A 15,187-nucleotide genomic window follows, 5' to 3' on the forward strand; every position below is an offset into this window, starting at 1 on the left:
CAAAGATCTGCGTGTGCGTGTGTGTGTGTGTGTGTGTGTGTGTGTGTGTGTGTGTGTGAAAATTTGCATTTTTCTGCGTGTGCACAGGTTTAAGAGTGTAGATTAAGGTACAACTTAGAGTGCGTATGGCATATATAAGACCCTCTTGGACTTCCCGACACCCCCATACACCCCTCCTCCCCCCTCGTCTTCCCCATTCTGTGTAAATGAAAATGCAAGGCTATATTTGGACAGGGCTGATGTCACAAGTGGTTTGAGCGATAAGCCTATAACTGTTGGAGTCGGTTTGTGTGACAGTCTGACAAACCCTGGACTGCTCCAGAGACGGACTGGGATCTGCTGGCTACTGGCTGACACAACAGAAAGTAAGTTCTCTGTCTTACTTAAGGGCTTCATTTATCTTTTATACAGGACCTGTGTCTGAGTCTAATTATTGTGTATGTATGCAAAAGCAGTGCTACAGGAAATGAACAGTTTTTACATTGTATAACAATAGTTTTCTTGTAGGGAGTGAATATGATATTTTGCTCAATCCTTACCTCTTTTCAGATTTACTTTAAATCTTTAAATCTGTGTGTCAAATAAACAGAACTACTGTACATTTCAAATTCAAGATTCTAATGGCTTCAAAAGACACCAAATATGTTGTGTTGCATCACAGAGAAATGTGCTTAAAATAATGAAGAAATAATTTAGGATTTTCTATGTAATGTAAGGAAGCATAAAAAGAAAACAGATATATATATATATATACAAATATAAATGTTGTACTTAGAAGAATGATGTAACATATAATGTCAAATGACTTTTTTCTTATTGATGATAATCAGTGTGCAATTTTCAAGCAAAAATATTCCCTGGTTCCACCTTCTCAATTGTGAACTTTTATTTATCCTATGTGATAATAAATCTCTCAGTGCATTTTTAAGCATTTTTAAGACATCGCCATGGCTTCTGAGAAATTATGATGGCGAATTGTTATATTTTTGCCATTTTATAGATAATATTATTCAAATAATTAAGAAAATAACTGTTAGTTGCAACCCTATTTGTAACTCTTAAAGGAACACGCCGACTTATTGGGAATTTAGCTTATTCACCATAACCCCCAGAGTAAGACAAGTCGATACATACCCTTCTCATCTCCGTGCGTGCTGTAACGCTGTCTGACGGTTCCAGCATTAGCTTAGCCAAGCACAGATCCTGCAGGTAACTGGTTCCAACTAGCCTACTGCTCCGAATTGTGACAAAAGTGACAAAATAACGGCAACATTTTCCTATTTACATGTTGTGATTTGTATAGTCACAGTGTGTACAAAAAACAACGTAACATGAGACACATCCATCTTCTAACAGTAAACAAACCGGGAACTATAATCTCAGACAGGCTTGCTGCGAGTATATCACTCCGCCCAAGTACTATATTCTTCCGCCTGAGAATATAGTTCCCGGTTTGTTTACGGTTAGAAGACGGCTGTGTCTCATGTTACGTTGTTTTTTGTACACGCCAGACTTATAAATCACAACATGTAAATAGGAACATGTTGGCGTTATTTTGTCACTTATTCGGAGCAGTAGGATTGTTGGAACCATTCACCTGCATGTTCTGTGCTGGCCTGATGCCGCTGGAGCCGTCAGACAGCCTTACAGCACGCACGGAGATGAGAAGGGTATGTATCGACTTGTCTAACTCTGGGGGTTACAGTGAATAAGCTAAATTCCCAATAAGTCGGCGTGTTTCTTTAAGGAAAAAATATTCATAACATCAGTGTTGAACTGGTTAGTGATTGGTAGGTGCTGGTGTATTACTGTTATGGATCATTGAGCACAGTTTTAAATTAGACTGTAGGTGGATTATATTATTATTATATATAGTATTGTACAGAATTAGAAAACAATAATTGTCTCTTTTTTTCTCATAATTGTGACTTCAAATAAAGAGTTTCCTTAGAAATGACACACTTTCATGTATGTTGAATTCTGACATTATGTACTGATGATGTACATGAAGTGATATGTGTCTGTGCTGCTGTCTTTTGGCCACGCCTTTGTAGTTAAATCAAAGGTTAAGTACAATAAATATTGCATGCAAATTATGCTTTCTGGTTTACCCCAGCGCTCCGTAACAATGAGTCAAACGTTGTTGTATCTATGTTGATCCAGGTAATCACCCTACACAATGTATCACCTGAGGGTGCTTCTCCTCATGCTACTTGTGTTGCTGCGCTGTGTTACCGCTGCCCCAAGCTACAGGTAAGTGTATACTACAAGCAGAGCAATTAGGTCTTTGGTGTGGCTGTGCAATGACTAGTAAAAAAAAAAATAGAAATAAAAATTTTGTTGATCATATCAGATCTGAGGTCAGCAGACAAGCAGCTGAATATCATGGAAATTGTGCGATAAGTATGGCTGTAATGTTCTGCGTGAGGCGCAGCAGGGCACTTATAGGTGGAAGCCAATTGTGTGTGGGAAAGTGCTTCATTGGGCAACTCGTTGGGAGCTAAGTGCCCACTTTTTCTTCTTGCTCTCGGGACTAGTGGATGTTTTGAAGAGGGTATAATCAGCTATCAGTGTAAAACGGTTTGGCCCTTTTACCTATGTGATTCAGGTACTTCAGTCCCAGCTCATCCAGCGAGCGGGAAAGTGCTCTCCCAGACCGTGACGGCTGGTTAGCTCCTGGGCTAATCTCCAACCCATTCCTCGGCCTCATGGGTACACGGCCGCAGAGGGGGCTCACAGCTATGAACAGGTAACGGCATTCCAGAAACCAGAAGCTGTATTAAATAATTCATAAAAAAACATTCTATCATTGTGATGTTCCTGCACTTTCTCTTACCCTCCTCCCCCAGCCACCACATAGACAAGAGGAAGTGCAACACAGCCACCTGCGTCACCCAAAGGTTAGCAGACTTCCTGGTCCGCTCCAGTAACACTATCGGTACCGTCTACGCCCCAACCAACGTGGGATCGGCCACCTACGGCAAGAGGGACCTACTGCCGCCTCCCAGCTACCTGCCTCTCTAATATCGACTGAGGAACCTCCACCAGCACTCCCAGTGCTCTGATGATATAACCAGACATCTTATGTAACAATGAGTGTGAGAATGAAGTTACTAACGGTGGTGGTGGTGATGATGATTACGAACTGAGTTTTCTTGCTTATTTTATAAACTTTAAGAAACAGTGCCTTTAATTTAAACCATCAAAGTCAATAAATGGTTGTTTTTTTCTGGCTTTGTGTGTGCTGTAATGCTATTCCACAATGGCATGATGTGAATATAACGACAAGTAAATAATAAAAGAATAAATAAAAGAAAAAAGACGTAGAGCCATATGAGATAAATGTTATCTGTTGATTTTTATAATAAAGTTGTGAAAATATATTTTTGAAAATCTCCATGTGTTTTAAGCCACATTATTCGATAATCACGACTGCTGTGGGAGCTATGATAGGATGTCATCAGCTAGTACTTCTACACATGCTCCTACTTGCTTCCCCATGTCCCACACAAACTCCAGAATCAACCTCGCAAACAAAAGGGGTTTCATCATGTCTTTCTGTAGGTATGGAGACATTCAATAGAAATGTCTACATTAATAAACTGCAATAGTATTGTGTGCTGGGAGTTGCCACACGTAACCTAAAAGGAATGCCTTACACCCTCTAAGTTACATGTGTTGCCCTACAGACCATTGCATGGCTGAGTCATTCTTTGTGAGCGTGGACGCCTTAAAGGAATGCAGGCATATATAAGCCTGAACTTGAATTTGTTAGGTGTTTGTTTTGGCCCAAATTCAACCTCAATATTTTTGCCATGTTATGTCATCTTCAGCAAAACATTTCTGGGAATAGTTCAACATTTTGTAAAATACACTATATTTGTTTTCTTGCAAAGAGTCAGACAAGAACATTTATATCACTATTGTGTCTGTACAGTAGCTTGCACCAACAGCTAGTTAGCTTAGCTTAGGATAAAGACTAGAAACATGGGAAAACAGCTAGTTAGAAAGTTACATATTCCAGCCAAGGAATGGTCCAAATTGTTGTTTAACAAGCTATAATGTGTTAATTTAGTTAGCTTTTTAAAGTGTTGATTGGTGGAGTACACTAACTTGGATGCTGGATGGCAGTCAGCACAGCCGCATGTTTGAAAAAGCAGACAGGAAGCTAAGCAATGTACTGCTGGGGAAGCCATGTTAGGTCGGAGTCGAAAGTCACACAATAATAATACCCAATAATAATAACACAAACTTAGGTTCCCCAAATTTTGTGTTGTTGTGTTAGTTTGGTTCTTACCAATCAAGGCAGCCGGCAGCAACTCCCGTGTTCTGCAAGGTAAAATTATTGTTTTTGTCAAAGTTTGCGCTATGCGCTTTTCACTGCTTTACCTTGCTGTCAGACAGCTCTTTCCGAACAGGGAACTGAAGCTGCTATAGCGCTCTTTTCAAATTCACCAAACTCCATCAACAAAAAACATCAATTTCACCTTGCAGAACGTGGGAGCTACTGGTCGACTGTTACCACTCCTAACATGTTGTCCACAGTAGTAACGGTACATTGCTTAGCTTCTGTGCCATTATTTCCAAACTTAGCAAAGCTAACATTGACTCATCTAGTGCTAGCCTTCACATTATTCATGACCTTATTGATTAGTTTACTGTGTTAGCCCACGTCACTGGTTTTTGCTAATGCTGAGCGGGACGTTTCCATTGGAAAATCCTGGAAAAGAAAACAGATGGACTCGACCTATATGGACAAATTTCCTCTGTGGTGGACAATAAAATTGTATTGCATGGTTCTTTTTTCAGGGGAATTATTTATTGTAACATGTATCAATGTGTATGTAGTTAATAAAAACCTTAGCATTTACATTACATTGAATACAATCAGTTTTCTTTTTTATAAAGCACCATTTGTCCATATTCACACAGTAGCTACTATATTCTATATAGACATGTGCTGTCTTCCTGTGAGGTTATTCGGGGGTAACATAGGCTAATGAAAATCAAGAGGGAAGGTATGACGCACTGCATTAACCTGTGTTTGATTATCAGTGACCCAATCATCTCAGACACTGACATCAATACTCCCATGCATGGTTAACACCGACATGAAAGGTTTTTCAAAAATAGAACAAGTGCCAGCATTTGCTGATGAATTCAAAAAACAATGCATGCCATTATCAGCCAAACACCCTGAGAGAGAATGGGGATCGTGTTGAGATCTGATGGCACTGTACTTCAACTGTTATCCAGTTGTTTATCACTGCTGTAATGACGGCACTGATAATAATTAATGTTTTGATGGAATTTGTCAGAGCTGATTCATGACCTGACAACCACATTAATCTCTGACATTAAAGATACAATTGTGAGCCAAATATAAACAAGAGGGTTACCCGACCACCGGAAAAAAAAAAACCAAGGACTGTAACCTTGCTCCCACTGCAAAATTGATTTACAGCTCTTTTAATGCAGGGACTAGAATAGATCTAGACAACAAATAAATCAACATATGTTGTTAATATTTTCTGGTGCTAGCAATAAAATAATATACTTACAACCTCTGTTTATAGAGCAAATTTGCACTAAATTATACATTTAGTATTTACTCATTACAGAAGAGTTCCTGTGCACTCCTAATCAACTTCGATGCTTGTAGCACACTACTAAACAGATGTTCTTTGTCCATGATGCTGTGTGTATAAAAGGTAGCCTGCTAAAGGCTGTTAAATTCATATTTGGAAGGAGATTCTGATTCTATTTTAATACATCAGATAAGTAACACACAAAAAAAAGTTTTTATTATTATGACAATGGTAAAACAAAAAATAATTGGGCTTTTAATCTCATAGATCTGCATAAGTGTGAGTAGGCTACACACAATTGACTGTGATTTGACTAACACTGCAGATATGTGAAATTCAATTCAATTCCGGTTTATGCCCACGAACAAACATTTTATTTAATATTATTAGGTACATTGGCCTGCACAAGGTCAGCTGGAAATTAAATAAATGGGTGAACGGATAACTGCTTATAAAGCGCGTTCCTCAGTGTGTGCGCCAAAGAATTTAGACCGGCTTTGGTGTGCGCTTTAAAAACTTATCCGGCTGCTTGCCGTAGTTAATTGTAAACACGGAAGTTACGTTGAGTCAATGCTTATATACTGTCTATGCTCTGTTCTCATGTGCTAAAGGAAATTTTGGTCACCTAGCTTGCCTTTTCACAAAGCATTATCATACTCTTACCAATTACCACTTTGGTTTTAAATATTTACCAACGAGTTTATGCAGGGAGAGAAAAGGAATATTGCAACCATTTTCACGGAAAATGCAAAGGAAGCTAGCTAGCGTTAACGTCAGCTAACGTTAGATACCGTTAGCTTAGCAATTTTCTAAAAAGAAATGGCAGATAAAAAAGAGAAAAGATTTAGGTTTGTGATCGTGGGAGGTGGCATCGCGGGTGTGACATGTGTTGAGCAGGTGAAAATAAATGAATAAGTAACACGTTAGGTCTAACGTTACACAGAATACATCTTTTAACCTAGCGGTAGGTGCATGTCATGTAGCTTGTTACTTAACATTAACCTTAATCTTCATTGACAGCTGTCATCCCAGATTCCTTCAACTGACGTGGCCCTGATTACAGCAAGTCCCCATATCAAAGCAGTGACCAACTATAAACAGGTCAGGATGTTAATGGTGTTCTGGGGGAGCATTATAATATGCATACGCATATTCTACTGTATATGTGCACTAACAACTGACAGGGTTTGTTTCCCACGTGTTCTCCCATACAGTGAATGCATGGATGCATGTATTTTAAGTCATCCACCAAATGATGACAACATCAGATATTAAAACTTGTTTTGTTTTTGACATATCCTCGTTTGTATTACTTTGTCAATCACCTGTCATTCTATTCAATTTGCACTCAATAATCTGTACCCTTTTCCTTTGTTCTCCTTGGCAAGGTTTCCAAGACACTGGAAGAGTTTGATGTTGAGGAGCGACCATCCAGTGTTTTGGAGGAGAAGTTTCCCAACCTGACTGTCATCCACTCGGCTGTCAAATCACTTCACACACAATCACATGTAAGTAGCTATTTTGCAGAGTGTAATAGAAACTCATACATTCTAGCGGTGTCTATAAATACAATCATTTTGTATTTTATGTTATGCTGTGTTTACACAACATGTGTCTGGTTTGGTGTTAGATTTAATAATAAAATGTGCTAGTAATATTTGTATCTAACTAACAACTGTAAGTAACGAAAGCTACACATGCTGTAATTCCTCATTAATTGTTTACTCATTATAATATGATTTCATACAGTGATTTTCTGCAACATATCTCAACTTATAAGGAAGGCTTTTTGGTGACTACTATCTGTCTACTATCGCCACCTTGTGGACATGTAACCACATGTGGTCTAAGTGCAGTGTAATAGGACTGTGATTAGACTATGAGTTTTATGTCCAAAATCCAACAGTAGTTTGTGAAAAGGAACATTACTAAAGAGAGAAACAACATTCAAAGCTTGATGTAAAAAAAATTAAGTCCCTATTTCCCTTTCTTCTTTCTATTTTCAGTCAGTGGAAACTGCAGATGGCCGGGTTTTTGGTTATGAAAAGCTGTGTATCTGCAGCGGTGGCAGACCCAAGCTCCTAACCCAGGACAACCCTTATGTCCTAGGGATACGGGACACAGACAGCGCCCAGGTACAACCCCATCACTCTGGATGTTTGTATTGTTATTTAAAAGGCATGAAATGCTTTAGAACATTAAACTGATAAGACGAAGAAGATAAAGAAAAAGAACACCCTCCACTTCTAATTTGTTAGAATCTTTGTTATTCCTGTGAATTTGATGTTCCTGCTAAGATACAGTAAATTCAACAGAACTGGACCTTGACTCTGTGTGCAAAAGTACATTCTTAAACATAACAACAAGTGCAGCTGCTACACTATCTTGTCGCATTTGTTTAAAAAAATGAAGGCAATAACAGACTGCATACAGTACTCTTAATTTTAAAATAGAAGTTGTCTAGACATGTCCTTGTAATCTACAGTCAAAACAATTGAACTGAAAACATAACCTCCTTAGTAAGGGGTTAAACAAAACAACACAAGTTGATGCTTAACAGCTTTCCCTGGTCTGTGTTGCAGGAGTTTCAGAAGCGCTTATCTAAAGCTAAGAGAATCGTTGTTGTTGGCAATGGAGGGATTGCCTTGGAATTAGTGTAAGTAACCTATAACCAAAATACTGAAACTACATTTTTTTGTTAAAAAAAGGCGTTAGGACAATGTGTGATTGTGCTCTTTGTTTACTTATCGGAATTAAAATGTGTTTTTCAGACTAAGGCCGGTAACACACTGGATGTGTCGCGCGAGCGTGTCAGCTGCGTGGCGTGTCCGTTTATATTTCGGCTCCCATGTTAACAGGTTAGAGCTTACACACTGCCTGCGTAAAACGCGCGTCTCAGGCGCGGCGAAAAAGTGTGCCTGCTAGAAATAGAACCAACGCCTATTTTTCACGCAACATGCAAGCGTGTTGGAAGCGTTTCCAGGCAAAATAGAATAGGAAAAGATGTTTATATGTCATTTAGACACGAATACATATTAATAAATGACATGTTGATGTTTGAAAGTCTCTACGTTTTGATATAAATGCAGGTTATAAATGTAATTTAAAAAAAATAAATCGATTTTCTAATATTGCACCTGTCAATACAGAACGAAATATTCTGTAGCCTATTTTGCCGCCAATACTGCCGACGTTGTCTTTGCTGTAATTAAATCAGTATATATTTATGTTTAACATGGTATTTCATTTTATCAATGGGAAACATGTCCAGACAAGGCTAGCAGCAGCTGCGCCGCGTCAGACACGTTTCTGGTGTGTAAAGACATAGAAAAATCCACGCAGCTGACACGCAACAGAAATGCCACGCTCACGCCACGCAGCCAGTGTGTAACCGGCCTAAAGAGCACTGAGCCTACATGAAACCCCCTTCATATAACCTCACCACCATGTTCAGAGATCATTCACACTGTCCAGTCATCCAGTGTTTCCAAACATGTTCTGTTTAGGTATGAAGTGGAGGGCTGCGAGGTGATCTGGGCTGTGAAGGACAAGGCCATAGGAAACACATTCTTTGACGCCGGGGCGGCACAGTTCCTCATCCCAACACTGGTGGCGGACAAACCAGAAAGTGCTGCCCTCTGTAAAAGAACTCGCTACACCACAGAAGAACCAGCACCTGGAGCGTCCCAGAGCTTCACAGCAGGTCTTTGTTTTAGGTTTATTCCAATGCCTGACACGTACATTTTTCTCTTATGCTACAGTAGAATCTGTCCCAAGATGATCATATCTTTGTTTTTGTGTTTTCATTTCCAGATAGAAACTCAAGAAGGCATGGTTCTGGTCCTACAGAGGCTGGCAGTGCCCTCGGTCCAGACTGGCACGAAGGAATAGTTCTACGAGGAACAGAGCAGGTGAGGTAGTGTGTGCATTTTGTTACTGAGAGCCTCTGTGCCAATCCTAAATTATGGAGGTCAGCTTGGAAGTCTTATTTGCATATTTCCCCTCCCTTGTCCCGGGTCTCTTCTCACTGCCGGCGTGTGTGTTCAGGTGTCCCGCAGAGTTTTACTGGAATACCAGTGTGAGGTGAAAAAGATCTTCACCTCTGAGGAGTTGCTCAATTCCCCACAGCAAACACTCAGACTCGAGAATGGTGAGAACTAGACATGCTGCTCGGATCTGAACTCTGACTCATCCTTTCCTCGCTCCCTTTTTTACCTCCAACTTTTCAATCCTCAAGCTTTTCTTTCCTCTCAGTAGGATCCTGGCCAGTTTACATCCAGCTGACTAATGGAAAAACATTTGGCTGTGATTTTGTTGTCAGTGCCACCGGTGTCGTGCCAAACACTGAGCCATTTCTCAATGGCAACAATGTAAGTATACCTTCTTTTTTTTTTTTTTTATAATCATAATATAATAATAATCATATTTGCTTTGGGGATCTAGTTTTCTATTAGATATATATAGCTGAGCTTTGAGCAGCTAGTAAGTAAAGCACATCAAATAGCAAAGCAAGACTACATTTGTCCAGTGACCATTAGGTCTGCCATTGTATCAATGACCACGTCTTGGAAAGAATTGCAAAGGCAGGCATATAAAATGGAGAAATTAGCTCTCTTCGGCCCCCCAAGTCTTTTAATTAACACTGCAAGTTTGCATCTTCTTGTACACAAAGTTTGAAGTTATTTAATGCAGTCTCAAGGCATCCTGTAGATGTCAATAAAGAACAGATTTGCTTTTATTACTCTAAGGTGGAATTCCCCCATGTAAAAAATTATGTAAATTTTACAGCAAAGACTTTTGCATATGTGGCTGGGTTGGGTCAGTGGGTAGAGCAGGCGCACATATACTGAGAGGTTTATGCCTCGACGTAGAGGTCCAGGGTTCGAATCTGACCTGTGACAATTTCCTGCATGTCTCCCCCCCCCCCTTACCTAGTTGTCCTGTCAAAAATTAAAGGTGGAAAAGCCCAAAAACCAACTTTGTTTTAAAAGTATGAATCATATACTGGTTCTTAATGATGATTGCTTTTGTTCGGTTTTACGATTTAGTTTGCACTGGCAGATGACGGCGGCCTGCACGTAGATGACCACATGATGACATCAGAGGCAGATGTGTATGCTGCAGGAGACGTGTGCACTGCATGTTGGGAACACAGCCCTTTGTGGCAGCAGGTAAACCAATCATTGCATCAACCTGTGTTTTTCCTTTTTTTTCAGACTTGCATCTTTAGAAACTACAGTATATAGGATAGGGCCTGAGTATTTTTTTTTGTCATCCTCCACATCTGAATACCTACTGTGTAAAGATCTCTACGAATGTAAATTATTAAACACAACTAAAGTGATTCTGTCATCAGTCATTAAACGTGCACTGTAAATCTTTTACTAGAGGTGAAAGACGAACATGATATTCTTGATGTGAGTTAATGTGTCTGTTTTTCAAGTCAAACAGTATGCAAATTTACAGCAGGATAGCATTGCAAATGGTATAGAAACATGTCTGTAAAAATATATAATAAACTTGTTTTGGCCTGTTCATTTTTTTTGCCGGATATAGATGTGTGCAATCAGCACTACTACAATTTCCCTGACAGTTTGTCCTGAAATGAGTCAATTTAGGTCATCAAGAAAACAGTCTCGTATCAGATCCCCAGGCATTAGCCGGAGAACTAAACAAGCACATCTCATCAGGGTGTTAGAAGAGTCCACGCACGTAGCATCAGAAAAACAGTGTTATATTTCCTCAATAAATTTGAATTTCATTCTCTCATTCGGTGTGTTCAGATGCGTTTGTGGACGCAGGCCCGTCAGATGGGCTGGTACGCCGGCCGCTGCATGGCGGCACACGTCCTGTCAGAACCAATAGAACTGGACTTCTGCTTCGAACTCTTCTCACACATTACCAAATTCTTCAACTACAAGGTGCGTGGCATTTCACTGCAGGGTGGCTGAAGTTGTTCAAATAATAACTAATATGTTAATCATCTACTTTGTAAATTATAACCACGACTTTCAAGACCCTTTGAGGTCATTTCACAGCGCTACTTAGTGTCCTTTGGTCTGTACCTCTCCCACTCATCCACACTGCATTTAAACAACTTCCTCATTGCAGGTGGTCCTGCTGGGAAAGTTCAATGGGCAGGGCCTGGGGCCCGACCATGAGCTGCTGTTACGCTGCACCAAAGGCCAGGAGTATGTCAAGGTGATAATGAAGAGAGTAACAACATGTATAAGGGCTGCTCGGTCATGAAAAAAAATCCTAATCACGATTATTTTGGTCCGTATTGAAATCACGATTATTTAAAGCTATAATGCGTAGTTTCTATCTCCTGCGTGAGGAACTCTAAGTAATGACAACAAAACTGTCGGTGCATCCACATGATACAAGCCTTTCGTGCGTGCGTGTTTGTATATGTTTTTGCCACTCCTTATTCTTGGTACTAGCAGCCGTTTGTGTTTGCCACTCCCTATTCTTTATTCTTTATTCTTGGTAGTAGTAGCCTTTTCTTTTTCCAGAAGGTACTGTAAAAGTTATTGCACAAGTAACAAACTCCCTCACCCTTTTCTGCTCCTCCATGTCAGCTGAAACACTTAGAAATAAGCCAAGACTCGTTCAGCAGCCTCATTTTCTCATCTTTCATCGCACCTCCCTCCCATTCCTGATTATTAGCTCATGCTTTGTAGGCACATATGAAAACCAGTGTGTGGTTTGGGATAGTAATCTACAAGTTGAAATTTGCATGACTGAACATCCTTCTGGTACCTTAAAGCTTTAGTACATTTTTTTTTATATTAATGAACGTCCCTTACATTCAAGCCATTGCCAAATGAGTTGTTACAAAGCTAAATAAGACGATCATCGCCACACAACTCTCTGTATTTCTCAGTATGGTTGTGTTCAGAAGATTGTGTCCTCTGGTGACTTTCCCGCGCGGAAACTCGAGTGACAATAATGACCTCTTCTGAAGAGTCCATCATGTTTGTTTTTTTTAAATCCCCAGTGTTCTCCTTGTCTACTAGCAACTGTGTGGAGGAGGGGTGGGGGTGGGTGTGCGCTCACGGAAGGCTAGTATCATGTGGACACGCCAACAGTTTTGTTGTCATTACTTAGAATTCCTCATGGGGGCAGCAGAAACTACGCACTATAGCTTTAATATAAAAAAAAGTTACGCACTAAAGCCTCGACACGATTACTCATTGTCTTTTGGTAAGATGTTGCAATTATTAAACAGTGAAATAGTTAAACAAATCCAAAGTGAAAACACTTTCAACTGTGAAATTGTCCCTTAATACTTTTCCCGTTTGAAAATTTTTTTTTGTCATTCAGAACACATAACAAAATAAGAGTTTGCTTGCGAAACGTAATGTGCAAAATAATCGTGTCTCGATTACTCTTTGCTTTTTGTTATCGTTAAAAGCCAAAATCGCGATCGCGATTACAAGTTTGATTATTTGCACAGCCTTAAAGTGTATGGTCTCGTGAGTTAATGTATGCAGTGTTTTTTAACAAATCCAGTCTAATTTATGTGCGACTCATTTACCACACAAAGTAATGCCTGTTATGTGTCACAAGTTGTTAAGATGCTGTTAGACATTCTTGAAGTGCCAATGGCATCATGAAATTGGCCATTTGAATTTTTGTGGCTGTGTGAAAGAAACCGTTGTTTTTCTGTGGGTATGATCTAATGCTGCTAATGGGCCAAAAGCAAAACCGAATCAGCTGGTTATTTGTTAAAGTTGTAGATGTAGATGTCTTTCCTCACATGTCATTAGACTACTATAGAAATCATCACATCTAGACTCATTTCACACAATTTACCCCTGTATTTTTGTTCCAGGTCGTTCTCAGTGGAGGCAGGATGGTGGGAGCGGTGCTGATCGGGGAAACAGACCTGGAGGAGACCTTTGAGAACCTGATCCTCAACAAGATGGATCTGACCCCCTACGGAGAGGAGCTGCTCAACCCTGACATTGATATAGAGGACTACTTTGATTGAGCGTGACGGGTGTGATTCAGTAACACGTTGAGCCTGAGGAATGTCTAAAGGCATGAGAAGGAAATGTGCATTCTATTATGTTCATGCTGATAAGTGTCTTTTTCTTTTCTTTTTTAGTGGCAATGACAAGTAGCTGTCTGATGAAGTAGTGATTGTCTTTCTTAGTCTTATACAAACACTTGTACATTTTAAGAACATATATTTGCTTTAAAATAAATTATTTTCAAAACCAAGTGTACAAAATTAGCACTCGAGTGATATGTTTAGAAAAGGCTTTTTCATTTAGTCGTAGCATTAATGCAAATCCATCACGTCATACACTCAAATCAGACAGTTGCAGGTATGAGACGCTGTCACTTTTTTTAATCAGAAGAATGTGATATGTTCAGCAATACACGGTGGTAAAGAAAGATAATCGTTTTGTTGCTATGTTGTCTTTGTGACTCTTAATCAAATTTCCACCTACACTACGGCTCCTCCTCCTGTGCCCCAGCAGGCGTTATAACAATAGACGCAATGAGGCTCACATGAATGCTGTTTATTGTTCCTTGGATATGTTACTCTTGGAGATTTGAAAATCCACTTTTACAAGGACAAGAAACATTAAAAGCTGAGTGGAAAGAGTCATCTCCGCAAGGACAATTTAAACACCCATTTCCATTTGTAGGTCTGCCCAAAGGTTTGTGTTTTGTAGTTGTGTTTTTTGTGTCAGTGTGGTTCACTGACAGGAACCTGCCCACATTGATTTAGCTGCTACAATTGGCTAATAAAGGTTGATATGGCAACCTTGTGTTTGTACTCGCAGAGTATTAAGCGAAACGTGTAAAAATCAATATGTGTAAGGCAACAATAATTGTGTAATAAGCCTACTAGTAGTGAGGGTTAGTTACTGGGGATGTATTCCTGTTCTTTTTCCAAAAATTATCACTTTGGAAATAAGTCTCCAAAAGAGACTGAAGAAATAAAGGCAACAAACATGAATAAAAAGCACTCCTTTTCTTAAACTGATAAGGTATCCCTGGGTAAAATAACACCCTCCACTTAGCTCAATTTAAGCTGCTCAGTGGCCATCAGGAAAAGGCTGGCTGATTGCCTGGGCAGCTTTCCCAAAGTATACGTGTGTGGAGAGCAGAGCATTGTTCATAAGATGAGTCATCACTGCCTGTGGTGGCACACATACCAAGATAAAATTCAAATATCTGATTCCATATCTATCAGATATTTGAATCAGGACAATTGGTGCAATGAGATCCCTTGTACTGTTCTACACAGCATGTTACCAAGCAACAAGTCAGATCTGGCATGAATTGGGATGCCAGAGTCGAACAAACATGCCATGGTCAAGATGGAAAATTACCAGGGCCCATTCGTATTAAGTATATTTAGATTTATATATTTAGAGGGACTATGTCTCTGCTATGGGGAGGAGCACAACACAGCTTGATTTCTGTCCTTAATAACTACGCAATGCAACGCAGGATAAGACAATTGGGTAGAGTTTTAACTCAGTACGTTTTTATGAGGCCAACTAGCAACAACCACTATTATGTGTTCCCTTTACATCTAACATATCAGGTGTACGTGAGACTAGAAAACCGGTTTA

General features: G+C 39.7%; 2 protein-coding genes across 3 annotated transcripts; both read left to right on the forward strand.

Moving 5' to 3' along the window:
• Positions 1 to 2,179: 2,179 nt before the first annotated feature.
• iapp (islet amyloid polypeptide) lies at positions 2,180 to 3,024 on the forward strand. Its single transcript, XM_028570475.1, has 3 exons — positions 2,180 to 2,253; positions 2,609 to 2,749; positions 2,850 to 3,024. Exons 1-3 carry the CDS (start codon positions 2,180 to 2,182, stop codon positions 3,022 to 3,024), a joined length of 390 nt encoding a protein of 129 aa, XP_028426276.1.
• A 3,088-nt stretch (positions 3,025 to 6,112) lies between these two features.
• Positions 6,113 to 14,537, forward strand: pyroxd1 (pyridine nucleotide-disulphide oxidoreductase domain 1). 2 transcript variants are annotated; one of them, XM_028570760.1, is made up of 13 exons: positions 6,113 to 6,485; positions 6,609 to 6,689; positions 6,977 to 7,096; positions 7,595 to 7,723; positions 8,171 to 8,244; positions 9,095 to 9,291; positions 9,402 to 9,499; positions 9,636 to 9,738; positions 9,843 to 9,958; positions 10,637 to 10,759; positions 11,372 to 11,509; positions 11,700 to 11,789; positions 13,426 to 14,537. In XM_028570760.1, the coding sequence occupies exons 1-13, from the start codon at positions 6,408 to 6,410 to the stop codon at positions 13,582 to 13,584; spliced, it is 1,506 nt and encodes a 501-aa protein (XP_028426561.1). In that variant the 5' UTR covers positions 6,113 to 6,407; the 3' UTR covers positions 13,585 to 14,537. The 2 variants fall into 2 exon arrangements, with proteins under 2 accessions (XP_028426561.1, XP_028426562.1); XM_028570761.1 differs by having other exon boundaries at positions 9,846 to 9,958.
• The last annotated feature ends 650 nt before the right edge of the window (positions 14,538 to 15,187 follow it).

The sequence above is a fragment of the Perca flavescens genome, chromosome 23, assembly GCF_004354835.1.
Source record: "Perca flavescens isolate YP-PL-M2 chromosome 23, PFLA_1.0, whole genome shotgun sequence".
NCBI lineage: Eukaryota > Metazoa > Chordata > Actinopteri > Perciformes > Percidae > Perca > Perca flavescens.

What these genes read in the sequence shown, in the direction of transcription:
- iapp (XM_028570475.1), top strand. Translation starts at nt 2,180, where the DNA reads ATGTATCACCTGAGGGTGCTTCTCCTCATGCTACTTGTGTTGCTGCGC. An exon ending in ACCGCTGCCCCAAGCTACAG is followed by an intron (nt 2,254 to 2,608) that starts GTAAGTGTATAC and finishes TATGTGATTCAG; the next exon opens with GTACTTCAGTCCCAGCTCAT. An exon ending in GGGCTCACAGCTATGAACAG is followed by an intron (nt 2,750 to 2,849) that starts GTAACGGCATTC and finishes CTCCTCCCCCAG; the next exon opens with CCACCACATAGACAAGAGGA.
- pyroxd1 (XM_028570760.1), top strand. Translation starts at nt 6,408, where the DNA reads ATGGCAGATAAAAAAGAGAAAAGATTTAGGTTTGTGATCGTGGGAGGT. An exon ending in GGGACACAGACAGCGCCCAG is followed by an intron (nt 7,724 to 8,170) that starts GTACAACCCCAT and finishes TCTGTGTTGCAG; the next exon opens with GAGTTTCAGAAGCGCTTATC. An exon ending in AACACTCAGACTCGAGAATG is followed by an intron (nt 9,739 to 9,842) that starts GTGAGAACTAGA and finishes CTTTCCTCTCAG; the next exon opens with TAGGATCCTGGCCAGTTTAC.